This window comes from Saccoglossus kowalevskii, chromosome 8, assembly GCF_978046115.1.
Source record: "Saccoglossus kowalevskii chromosome 8, keSacKowa6.1, whole genome shotgun sequence".
NCBI classification, from domain to species: Eukaryota; Metazoa; Hemichordata; class Enteropneusta; family Harrimaniidae; genus Saccoglossus; species Saccoglossus kowalevskii.
Genome location: NC_140648.1, coordinates 11,712,843 through 11,731,170, shown reverse-complemented (window position 1 = coordinate 11,731,170; position 18,328 = coordinate 11,712,843). Strand labels below are relative to the sequence as shown.

The window sequence follows — 18,328 nt, the reverse complement described above, 5'->3', positions numbered from 1 at the left end:
AATTCTATACAGAGTAACTGTTACGCAAACCTTTGAATTTGAACAAATTCCAGACAAATAACAAGACCTATTAATAATTGTTTAACAACTTATTATAATAAGCACACAATTTGTTTAACTTGGCCATAAGCATGTACTTGTATACAAAGATTCAATGCATTTTCAAAAATACGATTTCACACGTAACTGAAATACTGTAAAGGGGGTAATTATTCACTGGGTTTTAATTTAGCTTATTTCGCTGACTGGAAAAATGCGCTAAATTAAAACACAGTGAATATGTAAAATTTAGCATAGAACACATTATCTAAATGACGAAACCGTGAATTTAAAACCTACTGAATATGCCCGAAATGGTAAATCAGTGAAATTTAAACCCAGTGAAAATTAGTCATTTTACAGTATAATGCAACTCATTCTCATAAACAACAAGATTTTACGATTTTCGCTGCCTCACTAATTTTGAGCAATTCAGTCAAAACACTAACACTGTTCACCTTGAAAAAACAAATTTGTGATATTATATCCTAATTTACAAAAACTATTTCTGGGGTTACTACATCTTGCGCTTGGGTCAATGAACTACTATGTATGATATCATGCGCTAAATAAGCGTGTTTATATTGCAAATAAATCCTACTAGAGTTCAATAGTGAATGTTAGACTTAATTATTACCCATAAGATAATAGAACATCAACTGAATACGAGTGTCTTTCATATAAAGATAGCAGTGGTAATGTAAATAGAGTTTGCATTTGATATGGTACGATCAGATCTAGTGAGTGATTAACATATTTAAATAAAAATAAAAATCCAGAGATTTAGTTTTTAAAAATAAATATTCAAAAATAAAAGTGCTGGGTGTATTTTAAAAGGACCTTCATGCATGATATTATTATTAACTTTTTTGAATACTGGTCATTTACAAATGATCTTTTGGAAAGCATATGAAAGACTTGTTTTTTGTTTAATCTGACATGCAAAAACTGATCAATTGCTAATTTTGTTATTTGTGATATGTTTTTTTTTTATTTTTTTCAAAAAGATATATAAAAAAAAAATACACAATACTGACTTGTGTCACAAAACACAGCTGTACCATTGAAATACACCCATAGTAGGTATATGCCAGTTTCAGTACAGAGCAGTAACAGGAAACTACACTAAAAACGTGTAATCGATCATCAGATCAAGTTATTTTAAAAATAAATACTGTCATCATGTTACATACATCACATAAAAAAGAGTTTAAGCGAAAAAAAATCAACAAATTCAAATTTTAATGCATTGTAATATTCACACAAAAAAAATTAAATACCATGTTGGGCCAGACAAAGGAGTGTGCATATGCAAATGAGCCAGACTAACCAGCTGGCAGATCATGTAGCTCGTCACCTACATCTTAAACTCCATTTTTTTCATTTTTTGTTTTGTTTTATATAACATCTCTGAAATTTGGTTGCAGGAAATATCATGCTTTATCATTTAAAAGAGAAAGGTATTTTTTAAACATTCTTTTTAAAAATCACCTTTATTTAAAGGTATTCTCTATTTTCAATTTCACTGTATTTCTCATCCAATGATACATATGTATCGTAGACAATAGTACCACTTAGGGCAACTGTCTCAACTAGGCTTTCTATTAAATATAATTGTTTCCTGTCTAAAAGGAAAACAAGCCCAAAAAAATATAAGCGGTCAGGGTCATATATCTGTAGCCGGGTGACAGGCTCGTGATTCACACACTGTCAACAAATCGTGGAAATAATAAAAAAAAAATAAACGAACAGACAAAGCTAGATTATTTTTAATAATATTGAAGTGTGAAATCATTGGACGACACACAGGACCACAGGGTACGACGGTGTGTGATTATTATTACTTGGGAATTCAGAGCCAACGTTTTTATTTTGATTGAGGTGCCATTTTCTGAAAGTATTTATTTCTGAAACTGATACAAAGGAAATACTCACCGTATTGAAGTTCATCATAACGTCTTTCTATTGAGGTAAATGGTCTAGTAAATATAGGTTGGTTTAGGTTGCAACTGGATACGCAAAAATCGGATGAAACGTGTCCTCTTTTGAGCTGAAAGCTTCAGTTGATGTCCAGCGATGGTCGCCGAAGTCTTGGAAACTGATGACGATATGCTGCCGATAACAAATATTGTCCTGCGCCCTTTTCTCGAGGTTACGAGAATCTCGATATTTGGAAATATGTTGGCACTTTTACAAACAGCCCAGGAATCAAAACTGATGTTATTTTTAACAGTAACAAAAGAAAGACGGCCAATGTTTCTTCGATTACACAAAGGAGGAAGTCAATTCCGCTCTCACACGAACCAAGTGAACTATGTCTGACGTCAGGTCAATGTATCACGTGACCAGTTTGTATTGATGAGGGCGGCCGCCATATGATTTTCATAGCCTCTCACTCATATTTCTACAAATGTAGGTCTTCACACACATTTACCATATTTACAAAAGATTTTAATTTTATTTTAAAAAGAAAGACGAAATTGAATCTTGAATAGAATGCCTACTCAACGAATCAATTACCTTTATTTGGCAATGGTGAGGAATCCGTTAAGAATTTAATAAAATTTGTTGACTTTTTGAGTTATCTGGCTATGAATAGTCATTTAGACCATTCCTATCTCCATGGCAACGAGATCCAAATCTTAAACAACCTCTCATCGATTGGTGTTTTCAAAGGCAAATCCTCCCTGAAAATGTGGTGAATCTCAGTATCCATTCCTAATTTTTTGAATTATAGATGAAAAAATTATCATATTCGTTTACTCTTAAAGGATTCGGAAGAAGTCATCTTCATCGTCTACAACTACCCAGGGTCACCTACACAACATGGACATCTTTTTCTGAATTGGGTGATTATTTCTGACAAAAATAATACTATTAATAAAGATCCTGTTGAATTAACATCAAGACTTGAGCTTGCATGTGTGCATGGAGTGGCCCAACAGCGAAAACATTGGTAAAAAAACACGTTACGCATTTAGGGGTATTTCGTTTGTAAAATTCACAAAAGGATACTCTTCTTCAAAGATACAGTCCATGACGTATTAGCGGTAATTTCTTTTAATAAAGAGTGGCAATCATCAACTTGATCCCGGTAACTCGAGCGATTGGGTATTTCGGATATTTAAAAAAAATATCACTGAGTGAAAATAAAATATCATTTTCGACTTTAAATACGTGTTCAAGAGCGTTTTTTTTTTTTTCAAACCCCCTTCTCAAACATGGGTAAAAGCTATTCCTGCCACAAGGGTGAATTCAAAATGCTCGCTTACAGAACGTCCGAGGGCGCTGTTCTGAACGTTGATACGCACAGAATTGGCTCTAATACATTTCGACTTGAAACCCATACTTCAGTTATCAAAAATGAGCTCCGAATATGTCAGTTAACGGAATCAATGAAATAGAACACATGACATTATGTATTATATTTTATTTATTTATCACTGAAAAATGAAATTCGAACGCACAATGAAATGAGATACTGACAATCCCCAACAACCGGACGCACGCACTAAACATGGTTGAAAATTATCTACATTGAAATACATATTTCAAGCATACAGTAAAAGCAATTGTTTGTTTAAGTGCGCTTCAATTAAACTTCAAACAACTAATGTCTAATAATATAATATACTAATATGCGCTTCTAATATAGCACAAGTGTCGGATTTTTTAAAACACGGCCGCATGTACATTTCATCGCGGGTGGGCAGCAGTGCGCCCTCTTAGCCGGGATGACGTGTCACTAAGATTTGCTGTGACACAATAGTTCTGCTAATCCACTTGCGTGTCTTTGACTCAGTGATATAGTGATTCTTTTTATCCATTTGAGTGTCGTAATTTGTTCTCACTAAGATGTTGGTGTAAAATTTATTTCTACAATTTTTTGATGATCATTTTGGTCAAAATTGACATAAAATTGTGATAGACATCTAAGCAACATTTTATTTTGAGAATAGTGATGACGATCAAAGAGTTACGAGTTTGTAACTGTATTACTTGAAGACCGACCTCCCTAACAGTCAATAAGCAGACTCAACTTGATTGATGGGATTCCAGTTTGACTCAGGATGGCATGCAGAATGACCAGACCCGCCAGAGAGCACACTAGGGGGGAGGGCAAGAGAATTGAAAGTAATTGTAATTTGTCATACTAGTACTCTAATGACTTACATCGTGCAAAGGTCTTTCACTTTTTTCAATTTCCTTCAATTAGTACGAGAAACAACTATTATTGACTTATTAGACTGACGTCCCAGCGATTGGTACATAATACCGCGACGTCTAATTGATTTGATGTAACTAGATCAGCATATGGTCACAGTCTATCGCGTCTCTAGCAAACATGAGTACGGGGCATACTTATTGACGGACATTCCTCACTGCCACAAATACTTCCTGAGTGGTATAGAACCTCTGTCAAATAAGACGTCTTGTCTTACTATTGTCTCGCTTACGACATCCCACTGTCACACGCAATTGTAACTGAGCAAACATAGAATTAATTGGCAGTATTAAAGCATTTCTGTGCATTATGTTTAAATAATCTTGTTTGATAATTTATTTATGTTTGTAAAAATGATGTTTTGGCAGCAAATATCGAATAATGCAAAACGCAAATGCGCAGTACAGATAATTGCATCCAATAAATAAACTTTATAAACTTTAAATCTTTATTGCCAATCCAACATTACAATAAATTACACAATATTGTTTTTGCACTAGATACTTTTTTTCCAAAATGTCTTTAAAAAAACGAAAACTATTCAATGATACGATTGTCTTTGGAAGAATTGCGAACGCCAACGGGAAAAAAACAACACTTTTTTTTTCAGCTTGACCATCATTTGTGATCTCAAATAGTGTTACCTAAAGCTCGACGGATACGCAATTGCAATTAGTGAAATCAATCATACTGATTCAGCCTTGTTTGTTTACTTAGTGCCATTGTACTTTGCATTATTTATTTCGATAGTGCATGTTTGCCACACGTATCACAACACAAATCAATTGTGAAACTTGTGAACTCATACAATTGTTGTAATGATGAATGCTGTAGGAAAGTTATAACGTAAGACTCGACTGAGAACACTTCTCAGCATTTTCAACATACATTGTATTTGTTAAGAAGTTATACCGCCCTCTGTTGTTGCACTCTGGGTTATTTTAAAACCTGAAAACTTTATCGCGTCATAAATTAAAGCTAAGACGCCATAAAAACCTCTAATTCTGATAGTGGTGATTTATAATACGCAATAATTGGCAGAGCAGAGCCGTAATGGTACACTTGAGAAAAAAATGAACGTTTTGTTAGCTCATATATATCCTCGGGGGCGGAGCTACGTCACAGACGTTCCACGTTGCTAAGACGCGCACCACTGTACCATGCATTTCTATGGGCTCTGTGCGCGCTGCTGTGGAACGCCGGTCGAGCCGGTGAAAATTCGAGAAAACAACACAAACTCAACTTTGAAGTAATCCCGAACAACCAAATTTATATATGTTACACACGTAGGGCTAATCTTGTTACACTGTTCAGGGGAGTCTCAACAATCATCCCAAAGTACTGTTTTCTGCGAGTTTTGGGCCTTTGTTTTCACCGCCGCGGGTTGCCAGGCGGTGAAAATGCCCGGATGTCCGCCCCGAGGATATTTATATTTATATTGAGATGAAAATACAAGTTTTGAATACAGTGTACAGTGCGAAAAACTCTTCCTCTTATTATTTCAATTGTTTCAATTCAATTATTATTCTAGTGGCTTTTATCTGATTAAAGAGAAACATTTCAAAGTTGGACACCGTTTACGACAACTATTCCAGGCTTATCTTATTTGATGAGCAAACCACGTTATCCAATCACGTCCTGTAGGTTGATGTACCTCAATGGGGTGTACCAATGGAAGAGCGACATCTACGGTGACACCCATACTCCAAATAGATGGGACTAAATACACCATTGTCGCAAACTACAGCCCATTTTCAGCAACTAATTAACCTCCAAGGGTCGAGCACAAAAAAAGTCGGACTAAAAACAAGCTCTTGTGGGCGAGAATGAGATACATGCGCATTAAAGCGGGGGAGTCGTCACCTGCGCATGCCTCAGATGGCCATAGCGTGCCATTGTTTACAAACAAGCGTCTATCCATGAACCTTTGCGTTTTTAGCGTGTCGCTTGGGAATCAATTCCCGCGCATGCGCAGGTGTCGATCTACTCGCTTTAACCACCGTCCCTTTGCATTTATCACGACATACTGTCACCACATAGCGAAATAAACGCATATTCTCCGTAGACGAAATTCAATGTGTAACGTTTTTAAAAATACATATACTGATAATTGCCATCACGATTATGAATCATAAATTCAAGCCTATTTGGGATATATTTTGACAAATAATTACACTGTAATGACTAATGTGTATATTGAAACCACGCCTGTAGTCTGACTTGAGAGTACAGGTAGCGATAAAAGTGGGTTGAATACTTTCTTTTATAACGGCGGTATACTTAGGATTGATTGATTAATTCATTCATGCTTTCAACATACATAATTATACAATTGGAAACTAACCATGTTTAGCCTGAGTGTATAGCAGGTTGTCTACCATCGGTACATAACGTCAACTTTGGAAGTTGTCGGCATGTTTTTTTTTATTTTTGCGAATGGTCACATGTTTAAAAAAGAAAGTGAAACTGGTGAATTAACGCACTCACCGCCATGCAAAGATTATAATCTCGGTAACAATTGTTTTTGGAACAGCGCCACCACTGAGAAATTGTATGCATATTGAAGTTGAGGAGTTACAAAATCGATTGTCTCTTTTTCGATTAGAATCATTTTGGAAGAAACTTTATCTGTTGTTACTGAGACCGCAAGAAAAAAAAGAACGACAGAATTGCAGTATGTGACACTGTTTCGCTATCCACATTACACAAAGTAGGCCAGATTGTGAGCAACGTATCTACCCGGTATATCATTAGCGAAACACAGTGTCTCGTACTGGAATATAGCCGTTACATTTTTCTCGCGGTCACAGTAAACACATTTAATAATTTTTATTTTAATCCAAATAATAATTTTTCTTCAAATAATTTAGATTTATCGCTATCTTCTTTGTTATTATATTTTGCCATTTATCCCGATAAATGTGTTTTCTTTGATTTACTAAAATTTGATTCACTAAAATCATTAATAATTGGCAGTTCCAGCTTTTTCGAAAAACCCGTATAACTCAACGTTAGTTGGTAGCTACCATGCTCTCGCAACGTTCATATAAACTCGAAATTTACACCGAAAACAATTTTAATAGTTGGTTAAATAATTAAACCACCCAAATTTCTGCACTATAAAAATAGATAGTTTGTCTAATACGTCAAACAAATTACATGCTAATTTCACAGAGAACTCATTATTATTCCGTAGCATATTGTACATTTTGAATAATGCCTTCTATATAATCTGCTGCTAATCTAAATAGCAGGACAATAATGGAAAGCAACTAGCACTGGTTATGCGTCCAATCCAGACTCTTTATTCTGGTTGACTTCGCACCGGTTTTGTTTGAAAAACACCTAAGTACATTTTCATAATGGATGGTGACATTGATCGCTATAATTTTCATTGAAAACGTCACCAGCGCCGCCATGGCAACAGGCGAAAGTGACTTAGAGGGCCCATGACGTCACGCGTCGATGGACACAACTCAGTAGCGGAGCGATGTGATTATACTGTGTACTGGAAATCAACACATTCTTGCAAGAGGCGCATATTTTTTCTAGTAGGAATTAAAACCTGTTTGTGGATACGAGAATACAGCTATCACAGGTGGGTATTTTATTTGCGTCACGTTTGGAACAGGAAAAGGCGGGGGGGGGGGGGTCTCCTGCCATGCACCCTGCGAAATTATATTGGCGGCGATATGTCTTTTAGATATTGACGTGATGCCGGTGAACTGAACATATCAATGTTCCTGCTACCAAGGTCTTCTCGCCTTGCATCGCCTGGGTGGAAGCTCGTAGCGATAATACCACTACCCACGCCAGAGGCCCAGAGTAACATAAATGCGCCAGCACAAACGATATTTTTAATTTTCTATGTGCAGGCGCTTCCTCGCAGACGACAAAATGACGCTTGATCGGGTCGGCCAGACATTAATCTGACTATAATCCTACATAGTCGTATCTAGGATGACAACACTGTCACCAAAACAATCCGACTTTATGATATTTAATAACATTTTACATTCACATGTACACGGGCACAATCTGAGTAAGCTTTACAACAGACAAGCAACAGACGGGGATTGATAAATTCAGTCGCAGCTCATATTCAACAATGTAAAAGACATGTATTAGTGTTACTTTTGACGAGATCCCACTTTCTCCCAGTATAATGATTAATTATAACATTTGTATACTAATTTAGTCATTCAATTTTTCAGTTTACTTTACAAAGTAGTTTTTTATACGATTACTTAGTATGATAATATTCTAATTAAATTTACTTTTTTTTCTCTCCATTCACACAGTGCCATTGTTATTGGAGGAATGTTTTCTTTTCACTTTGAGAAGTGTTCGTCAGACTTTATTTCATGTCCATGGGAGAAGGGTACAGAGGGATTAGAATTCCCAAATATCATTTAGACCGGAGTACGCTGTTTGAGATGTTTCATCATTACCATCAGCCCCCAGGCACCGGTTATGCGGCACCTCGAGCTCGTTGGCAGTACTGGTGGTTCCGTAGAGCACCTCGAAACAGACATCTTCATGATTCAAAACCCAAACCATTGGTTCACACCGGTAACCCAAAGGGAACTACAGCCATATGCCTTGTGTTTTTAGGGATATTCTGTGTGATATTGGGATTGTTCATGGCAGGTTTCGGTTACAGTTACCCCTACAAGTTCCCTCTGCAGATTGTTGGCCCTCTCCTTTTAGGTTTGGGTTCTCTCATGATGCTTATTGGAATCATACTGTGTTTAGTAGTCAGAAAGGAACTTAGCAGTCAACTGGATACTGCTACTTCGCCTGCAATTGTTATGTCTGAAAGTGAGGAAAAAAATCTGCCATCTTCTTCCTCACTTCCCACTGTTCACTCACCACCTGTTCATCTCGTGAGCATAAATGGCACATCCGTAATTACAGATTCTCCATCATCTCCAACAAGGTAAGAAACATATTTTCTGAAAATCCACCAATAAAGATGCTATATCTTATAACTCTTAGGAGAAAGTAACTTTCAAGGGGAAATACTCTACTGCTTGTATTGTATGTAAAACATGTTTGGTTTAACTGGAATATAAGAGAATACTGATAACTGAGAGGGGTGCTGGAGGATCTTGTGAACAAAAAAGTGTATGTGGGAGGCGCTGATCAAATAAAATTGTATATTGTATTCAAATGTTGCACAATGAATAAAAATGTATCTTCCACATGTGATCAAAATATTTGCAGAAAAGCGTTTTCCTTTAGCCCCTGATTATTGAAATAGGTAGCCCCTCACGCGTAATGTCATATGTTATAACCGTTATTTATTTCCTATTATAAATATCCTGAATTAAAAAAACATATTTTACAATATAATCATTTTTATAATTTCACATAATGTAGGGAATGGTGGCTCAATATTCTTCACATTTCAAACTTGTTTGTGTGGTTTCAATAGCATTAGCAATTATCTGATTATTTTGAAAACAACCTAAATACCATATTTGGGCATATCGTAATCTATATTTCTGTATGCAGTTGCCAATAAGCACAAATCACAGCAACTAAATATAGACAAGAACTATATATCAAATTTTGAAATAACAATTTAAAATCCATACAGTGAAAGGCATAAAGCCGGGGTTGTTATAAATGTTTTATAAATATAAATTTTTATATATCAAAATGACTGGTACAGAATTCAAATTGACCAATCCATGAACGATAAGACAACATCATCGCAGGTTCTAATTAATATTAATTAGTTAGTTTAACATCCAATCAGCAAGCCTCTCATTTTGAATAAGTGGGCGATCACAGTTGCTATGTATAAAACAGTAAAATGTAGAAATATGTACCTTAGTTTATATAAAACAAATTCATTAGTTTTCATTTGAATTCAAATATTTATTAGTAGTGATTTGCTCAAGAGCTCACTTCGTGCGACCACTCACTTATTCAAAATGAAGCACACGCTAATTAGATGAATTTACCCCCCCCCCCCTGGTACTCGTTAATCTTAATTAGAATTCATGATGATGTTACAATACCAATTGGTCAATTTGAAATCTAACAGCCATTTTGATTTATAAAAATCAGTATTTATACAGCATTTATATAACATCCTCAGGTTTCTGTCATTCACTGTACATCCTAGATGTCTTTACCAATATATTTTTAGTGACTATAAATTATTTATGTTAAACTCATTTGAAAAATCATGGTACAACATGTCCTTAGATAGAATTTACTTAAATTGTTGGTACATTGCTTGTTTAAAATTTAAAAATGATAATTGAATGAAATGCTATTGAACGTTTGCATAATTTTCCCTCAGGAACTCATATTGTCTACATATAGCATGTGATTGCATTGAACATTTTCTAATAAAATAGCTGATCCACTGTGGTCTGCACATGACTCATCGTTGTATGATAGAGGCTCCACCTGTGGAATATATCATACCACTGTCAAAAACCAGGTTATACTGGTTTTAAATGTCTTCAAGTATGTCTGCTGATAGTTAAAATGAAATGAGGACTGACCAAGAAGGCCGTTTAGTGATGATTTCCTATGACCTCATTCTATGACCCAGAATGAAATTTGTGATACTTAATCATTTAACCATACTGCGCAGTAATTTTTGAATAGGGCTTCTGAGTATATATTTTTGTGTTCATTTTCACCCAGAGGCTGAAAGCTTAAGTTCTAACTTTTATATCTGTCTGCTTGATAGCATATCTTGTCATATAAAGCCATCTGCCTCACACCCCCAATGGCAAATATGTCTATCATAGGCAATAAGGTTACAGCAACCTGCCTGTACTATAGCAATCTGGTGTTGGGGATTATTGTGTAACAATGGTTTAATGACCTTTCTGCATGTTTTCATACAAAATAATACTCTCATGTCTTTCGAAATTGAATTATTATTAACGCACAGAGTGCCCAGTACCTTTACTATTTATCTTTGATAGCATAGAACAATTGAAAATCGGTGTATTATTACATGTACATCACATAAGTCTGTACATTACTGTAAATTCTTAAATTTTCACTGCAATGAATTATCACGATTAAATGAATTTAGGGTCTTCACAAAGTATTTCTCATGTTAATTTGTTTCTTGTGAAATGAGTTTCACCAATAAAATTAATATTTGAGAGAAAAGAGTGATATAAAAGTTGTAAATCAGACCTGGGCTGATACTATAGACAGTTATTGATGAGAGAAAAAAGATGAAACTGCCAGTGGCATGTAGATTTAAAAAAAAAAAAATCAAGGCATGGGGAAAAAGCTGGTTAACAGATTGTTACCCTTAGATAGTAAAGGAATGAGTCATCTTACTTTTAGATTGAGAGATATGAAATGAAAGTTCCAGGTATATCATTCCACATGGGAACCTTAATGGATGGTTGTATTTGCATTCGGCTCACTACATATGCTTGGTAAAATAAAACTATTAACGCACTTGTGTTATTTAAATTGTGTGATAAATTAAATGACACATGCTTCACTTCCATCTCATTGTCAATGTGAGAATATACTTTCTTTTAAATCAGCTACATCTTGAATCAGCTATTTAAGATATAATGCTAAAAAAGACATGTTTTACAGTATATTTCTGATTTTCAGCAGTGTGACAAGCACAATATGATAGTTGAATCAGTTAATTCATTAAGCAGTCAGTTACGGGTAGACAAGATAAATGATCATAAATTTATTTTGGTATGGTATTTTGTCATAAGTCAGGTAGGTCTGAATACTTTCACATTTATGTGATATGTGCAAGAATTTGACCTTCACTGAATGTGTCTGTTTTTGCATGGCCATGGCCTTGGTTTACCTATAGTATTAGCATCTACCATCCTTCTTTTAATTTCAATTAGTTCATAAGTTCATTAGATACTAAATAATTTGTTGTAGTTTTTACCTTGAAATTGGGTGTTGTGATATTTTATATGCTGAAATCAAAACTCCACTTTTCAAATTTATTCCAACCATTTAATTTTACTGAAGGTCACTACTATTACTTGCAACCTATAATATTGAATGCAGCTTCATAATTCATAAATGATATATTAAAAAACTTTGAGTAACATTTTAGGAATAATACTTTTAGGAAATCGTGAAATATATTTTTTTTAACACATGTAAATAAGGATACACAGCAGAATTATAGGCCTGTAAGTCTCATTCAATAGCTTTTCTTCATAATCCTAGTAGTATGAGATTGGAGTAAGTACTTAGGTGTAAAGCAACTACTTAATCCTCTGGGCATCATTACAAATGTGTCGTGAGTAATGATGTGCTGCCTTCTACTATTCATCTCTCACTTAAGATAGGTGTCATCATTGTTCATGATAATTATGTTTCTGTCCATCCTTAAAATAATCATTCAAGTTCACATTTGTTGTAAATTCCACAGGGACCTATAATACTTGTCTTTTCAATTCATCTGTTCTTAATTAAACAAATGCAATTACATTAAAAGCGTGAAGGGTATAGATGTACCAAACCTAAAACTGCTAAACATGGCTTTGACTGATTGAAAGTGTAAAGGAAATATAATATAATATTTTGAAATATTTCACTTCTATTCTTTTCTCTATGAATATAAATCCAACTCAACGTGTGCCTTGTTAGCACCTGTTGAGTTTGTGATATTTCATGATATTTCAATGAATATGAATATGTACTAAATTTAAAGAGCATAAAGAAGTTATATATTAGCTATCATGATGATAATGCTGAGTTTTGTACATCACTTATATTCTTGACTTACTAATAATTATTATAATAATAATTTTATTGAATATTGTAAGTAAATTTTTAGAAATAAATATAAAAGTTAAAACTATAAGAAAAAAACATTGTACGCTAAACTAAATAATATTTGTGTAATTTGGCTGCACTTTTTTCAATATTGATAGTTCAAAATTGTTACAGGCATGTTACATTTATAGTGTGATATCTCTGGTCAATGGGCCGCATAAATTTACCATTCTAAACCATCTGAACACCTTGTGTTGTATACATGGGAGAGCAGGGGGTTTAACAGTGAGATGACCATGATAATGACCCTATGATAATTATAAATACTATACGTGCTGGAGATGGTTGATGTACTTCTAAGAAAGCAAATACTGTACATGCACCTCTATTGGAGATGTGCTTGTAATAGAGTAATTATGGTATGTAACTGGACATTAAAAGGTAATATGATAAAAATCTTTATTCCACCATATTTTATGCATGGCTCACAGTTTTTGGCTGGCATGATTCTCACAAACACTTGCTATCCTGGATAATTGTAATTGTGTTGGATTGTAGAATTGGAAGGACCTTTCCATCAGATTTGCAATTCATTGCCATGGCAATTGCTAGCTGTATTTACTTTTACAGTATTTAATTTCCTTTGAACATGTGGTAAATCAACAGAACATGGTATCTTCGGGTAACAAGCTGTGATGATCTTTTATGATCACTGTTGACTTTGATTTCAATAACGTACATGATGTATACAATCATAATTACCTGAACAGTAGGTTAAACCATTAATGTAACGGGTGTCTGTATGACTGCATGATGGTGACATATAAAGGCTAAAAGTAATGCATTTAAGGGTTCCTGATTTTTCACCTTACATTCAAATTAAGGTTGATCAATACAGTTTCATAAAACTTCTAAGAAACTGAAGATATTTTGTGAATACTGGTAGGTTATTGCTATATATTAAGTCAGTATGAAAAAAAAGGGGTCAAGGACCAAATGTTTGAGATAAATATGTTTTACCCTGTATGGAGTTAAAATAATACATGGGACTCCATTGGGAAAAAGCCTGTATTTCAAATTGAAAAAATGAAACAATTTCAGAACTACATACCCAGTAAATATATAGTTGTACATACATGTATACTAATACATAGACGACGAAACATATTGAACTAAAATGAGACTTTTTTTCTATGAAGTCACACAAATTCACCAATCATCTAAACAGAAGAAAAAAACAGTCACGTGAAGCAAGCCGCCAATTACTGTGTGGTTTACCCTGTTCCTGTCTTGTAGTAGCATTTGACTATCCTCGGGGGCGGAGCTATGTCACGGACGTTCTACGTTGCTAAGACGCGCACCACTGTACCACGTATTTCTATGGGCTTTGTGCGCGCTGCTGTGGAACGCCAGCGGAGCCGGTGAAAACTCGAGAAAACAACACAAACTCAACTTTGAAGTAATCCTGAACAACCAAATTCATATATGATACACACGTAGGGTTAATCTTGTTACACTGTTCAGAGGACTCTCAACAACCATCGCAAAGTACCGTTTTCTGTGGGTTTTTGGGTCTTTGTTTTCACCGCGAGGGTTGCCAGGCGGTAGAAAATGCCCGGATGTCCGCCCAAAAGGATAAATCATAATTTTCTGGGAAAATAAACAAATTATGTCAATATGGACTTACCATAAATTAGCCATGTTGCTACCAATATACTAAAATGCTATATTTTCATGTATTAAACTGAACCGTAAAAAGATTTTGCTATTCTGGTGATTGGTATTTTTGTGGTGGAGCTACAGAACCTTCTATTTTGCTTGGACATGCACCACTGTGCAGTGTATTTCTATGGGCTATGTGTTTGCTGCTGTAGAACACCAGTCAAGTAGCGATGAAAAAAACTGTAGTTGAGAAAACAGCGCAAACTGGGCTTTTAGATAATTCTGAGCAACGAAATTCATATATGTTGCACATGTATGGTTAGTCTTGTTACACTGTTCAGGAGAGTCTCAACAACTAGCCTAAAGTTACGTTTCCTGAGAGTATTGTTTGCATCGTTGAAGGTTGCCAGGTAGTGAAAATGCCTGGATGTCCACCCCTGTGAATAATAATCATCTAAAAAAATGTGTTAATGGTAATTTATTCACACACTTCACCGTAACAATTTTAAAGGTAAATATGTGCAGCATGTTACCACTAGTTAATTATGTCTTTAATATACATGATATGTGACAAGCTTGTTAATTAATCAGAATTAGTTAGAATTGTAATTAATTTTATCTGACATCCAAGCAATAAATTATTACAGCTGAAATTCCCCTGATGAAGTCCATATCTGTAACTCACTGATTACTGATTGGCTATCTCGAATTTTGGCTATCAACTGAATTTGAGGAAATAAAAAGATAAGACTACCTGATTCCCTATGACCTTTAAAATGCAAAGATAACCGTGATAACAATGCAGGTTTTTAAAATGTCACTGATTTCAAATTTGTTTTCCCTAGATGAAATATATAACTATTCGTCTTGGGAGACTGCTTTAAGGCTTATACAACTGTCACAGTCAGCTGGGGTACAGGTGATAACAAAATAAATGCAACTAATTTTAATACCTATTTTTACTCACAGTCCCTGTGAGGGATTGTGATTTTGCTATAATGTAGCAATCATCTTGAATCCAAAGTGGACCTAATGTTATGAAACAGCGAAAAAATCATAAAATTTGATAGCCAATGGTTCTGTTTGGTGTATTGTTGAGCCATCCACTAATGAAATTGATTTAGCGTTTTTGTTTGAAAAAAAATTCCTTGCATAGGAACAGCTCATTAGCCACAGAACCAAGAGTCTAACATGCTTTAACTGATCACATTTAAACTTTACATATACATTACACATCATATTCATATGGCATCCAATTTCGTGTCAAAAATTCATCAAAATCAAGCATTTCTGCCATCCCAGAACTGGATCATGGTCGTGCATGAACATATTGCATTAAAACTTGGTAAGTATGCATGTCAGTTTTTTCCTAGATTTGATTACATAGCTGACTGATGGTCATTTTATTTTTTAACGAATGCTGTTTTTGGAGCCATGCTGCTAACATGGCTTGTCTGATGATCATGTCCAAAATTGACTGGTACATCATGTATCACATTTGCCCATTCATCTGTTTCAGAATCTGATTCAAGATTGATGGCTGCTCATCATGCTAGAAATGTCAAACATTCACCAACACAAATATGGACAACAATCCAATTTACTTTTTTTCCCCCCTACTTTTATTTGCTTGTCAGTTTTTATTTTCCTGTGTGTATTTTTATTCTTACTTTAACTGTTTGTCTTTATTCACATCTGTATTGCATTTTAGTCAAAATCCTAAGAGGGATACGAACGCAATAAAGATAATTATTATTATATTATTATGAATGTCATGGTCAGGAAAAAAGGAAAGAATCGCATAAATAAACTGCCTCCACTTTGTATCATGTCTGTCACAAGTGTATAAATAACCCTTTGACGCTAATGTTTACAATCACTAAAAACTGGATGGGGACTTGTCTTTGACAATGGCTTGTTTTGTTATCACTTGTACAACAATTGACTATTACTTCTGGCACCTTTAAACATTCTTTACATAAGCTAATTCTAGATGTACCTTTTTTTTGTTGTGAAATTCTTTTTTAGTTACAATATTTTGTTAAAAATGTAAATAAAAACATTCCTTTCAACATACATGCAAGTGCTGACAAGAATCATGTTTTTGTCATGCTCTCAATATCTGTGACCAGGAATCCATTAAATATAGAATGATTTATTGAAAATTACATAGTTAGTTAGTTTAATCTTATCTGGTTTTTAATTTCCTTCTCTATTAAGGTCAGTTAGTTTGTTTGGATTTTATATCGAGTTTTGTGAGCCATGTAAACTGCAATATTTTTTATCAGTGAAAATTTCATTTGGAATCTGACAGCAAGTCATAGTGAATTAAGAAAGGTTATGCCCTCAATTACCAAATCACAAAAAATGTTAGTATTATAATACTTTCCATGATTAGTTGAACAGTCTGGTTGTCAGGGTAATTGTATGAATGACAATTTGTGGTATCCTATATGCAAATCTCATTGTCACTTTTAACATGTTATAAATAACTAAATCTTATCCAGTGTTTTTGTAGAAATATGAATTCTCAACAACAACAAAAATGAAATTTATGCACTGAAAAATTAGTAAAACGTTTCAAAATACTGTATCAGTATCTCATTCAAAAGTAAGCAAGATTTAAAATAAGAAAATGGTCTTAGCTGCTGGACTTCTGACACAGACTTTCATAACCATAGCTTTCATTATTTAAATATTATCTCTAGAATCTACTTGTGAAATGTTTACAGTTTATGTCACATGATACTTACAGTGACTGTGTGATTTATGGTATCATACATTTACCTGGTAAATTAATTGATTATTATTAAAACAAAATAGTTTGATAATGACAAGCGGAAATTATTTGTACTTTATCACAAACTTGATGCAATGTGAGACACACTTCAGTGAAAGAATTTCTTACTGTGCTTTTGTAATGGTGAGGAGATGATTCTATTCACGGCATTGAGAAGGCTACAGATAAGCAGTGTGGTGCCAACAATTCAAGGCCTTGGAGTCAAATAATTGTACTGCAGGGAGAATCGTAATGTATGTGTGAATGTTATCAAGGAGTGATAATTCTGAACATAGATGATAACAGCTTCACAGCATTTATTCTTATTAACAGAAGAGTAATCACTTTCATTTGATTTACATGATATAATCACCAGTTCCATAGTGGTTGAGACAGGATTATAGGTCTCCTGTTTAAATCCTTCCTGTGGTTGAACATCCAAAAAGATCACTGATAACAGTGACAGTGTTTAAAGGCCCATCGAAAAATATTTTCTAAAAATTTATATGGTGGTTTTAAAATAAAAAAAAATAAATGTGGGCCTGCATTATTTACAACGATATTAGCAGTTTAAGCATTTGTGCTTGCGTAAATGGCAGAGGTCTATTTCAAAATAAGTTATATTTTAATGATACTGCACGCTTAAACTTAAGAGGGTTCAGGTCAAAATTAGAAAAAATTGCTGTTGCATTAGGGATTATAGACTGAAATACTTAATTTTTTGGAGGGCACTATGGAAACTGCTTTCAAGCCCACAGTGGATTTTTTTCAATTTTTAAATCCACTGTCATCATTGTCAGCATCTTCTTTTTACCGTGTTCAAGTCAACTTTTTACATTTTTTACTTTTTCCTGATAACTGCAAATCTG

At 34.4% G+C, this 18,328-nt stretch overlaps 2 protein-coding genes across 2 annotated transcripts in view; one reads left to right on the top strand and one right to left on the bottom strand.

Annotated features, from left to right (window-relative positions):
* LOC100374641 (DCN1-like protein 3) overlaps window positions 1–2,362 on the bottom strand; it is a 31,815-nt gene extending 29,453 nt beyond the window's left edge. Inside the window, exon 1 of the mRNA XM_006821750.3 lies at window positions 1,975–2,362. The gene's annotated coding sequence lies outside the window, so the exon portion shown is untranslated. The remainder of the gene's footprint in view (window positions 1–1,974) is intronic.
* Window positions 2,363–8,577: 6,215 nt separating this feature from the next.
* The window catches only part of LOC102809187 (uncharacterized), a 61,363-nt gene continuing 51,612 nt past the window's right edge, over window positions 8,578–18,328 (top strand). Inside the window, exon 1 of the mRNA XM_006821768.3 lies at window positions 8,578–9,203. Within this exon, the coding sequence (XP_006821831.3) occupies window positions 8,629–9,203 (575 nt within the window). The 5' untranslated portion in view covers window positions 8,578–8,628. The remainder of the gene's footprint in view (window positions 9,204–18,328) is intronic.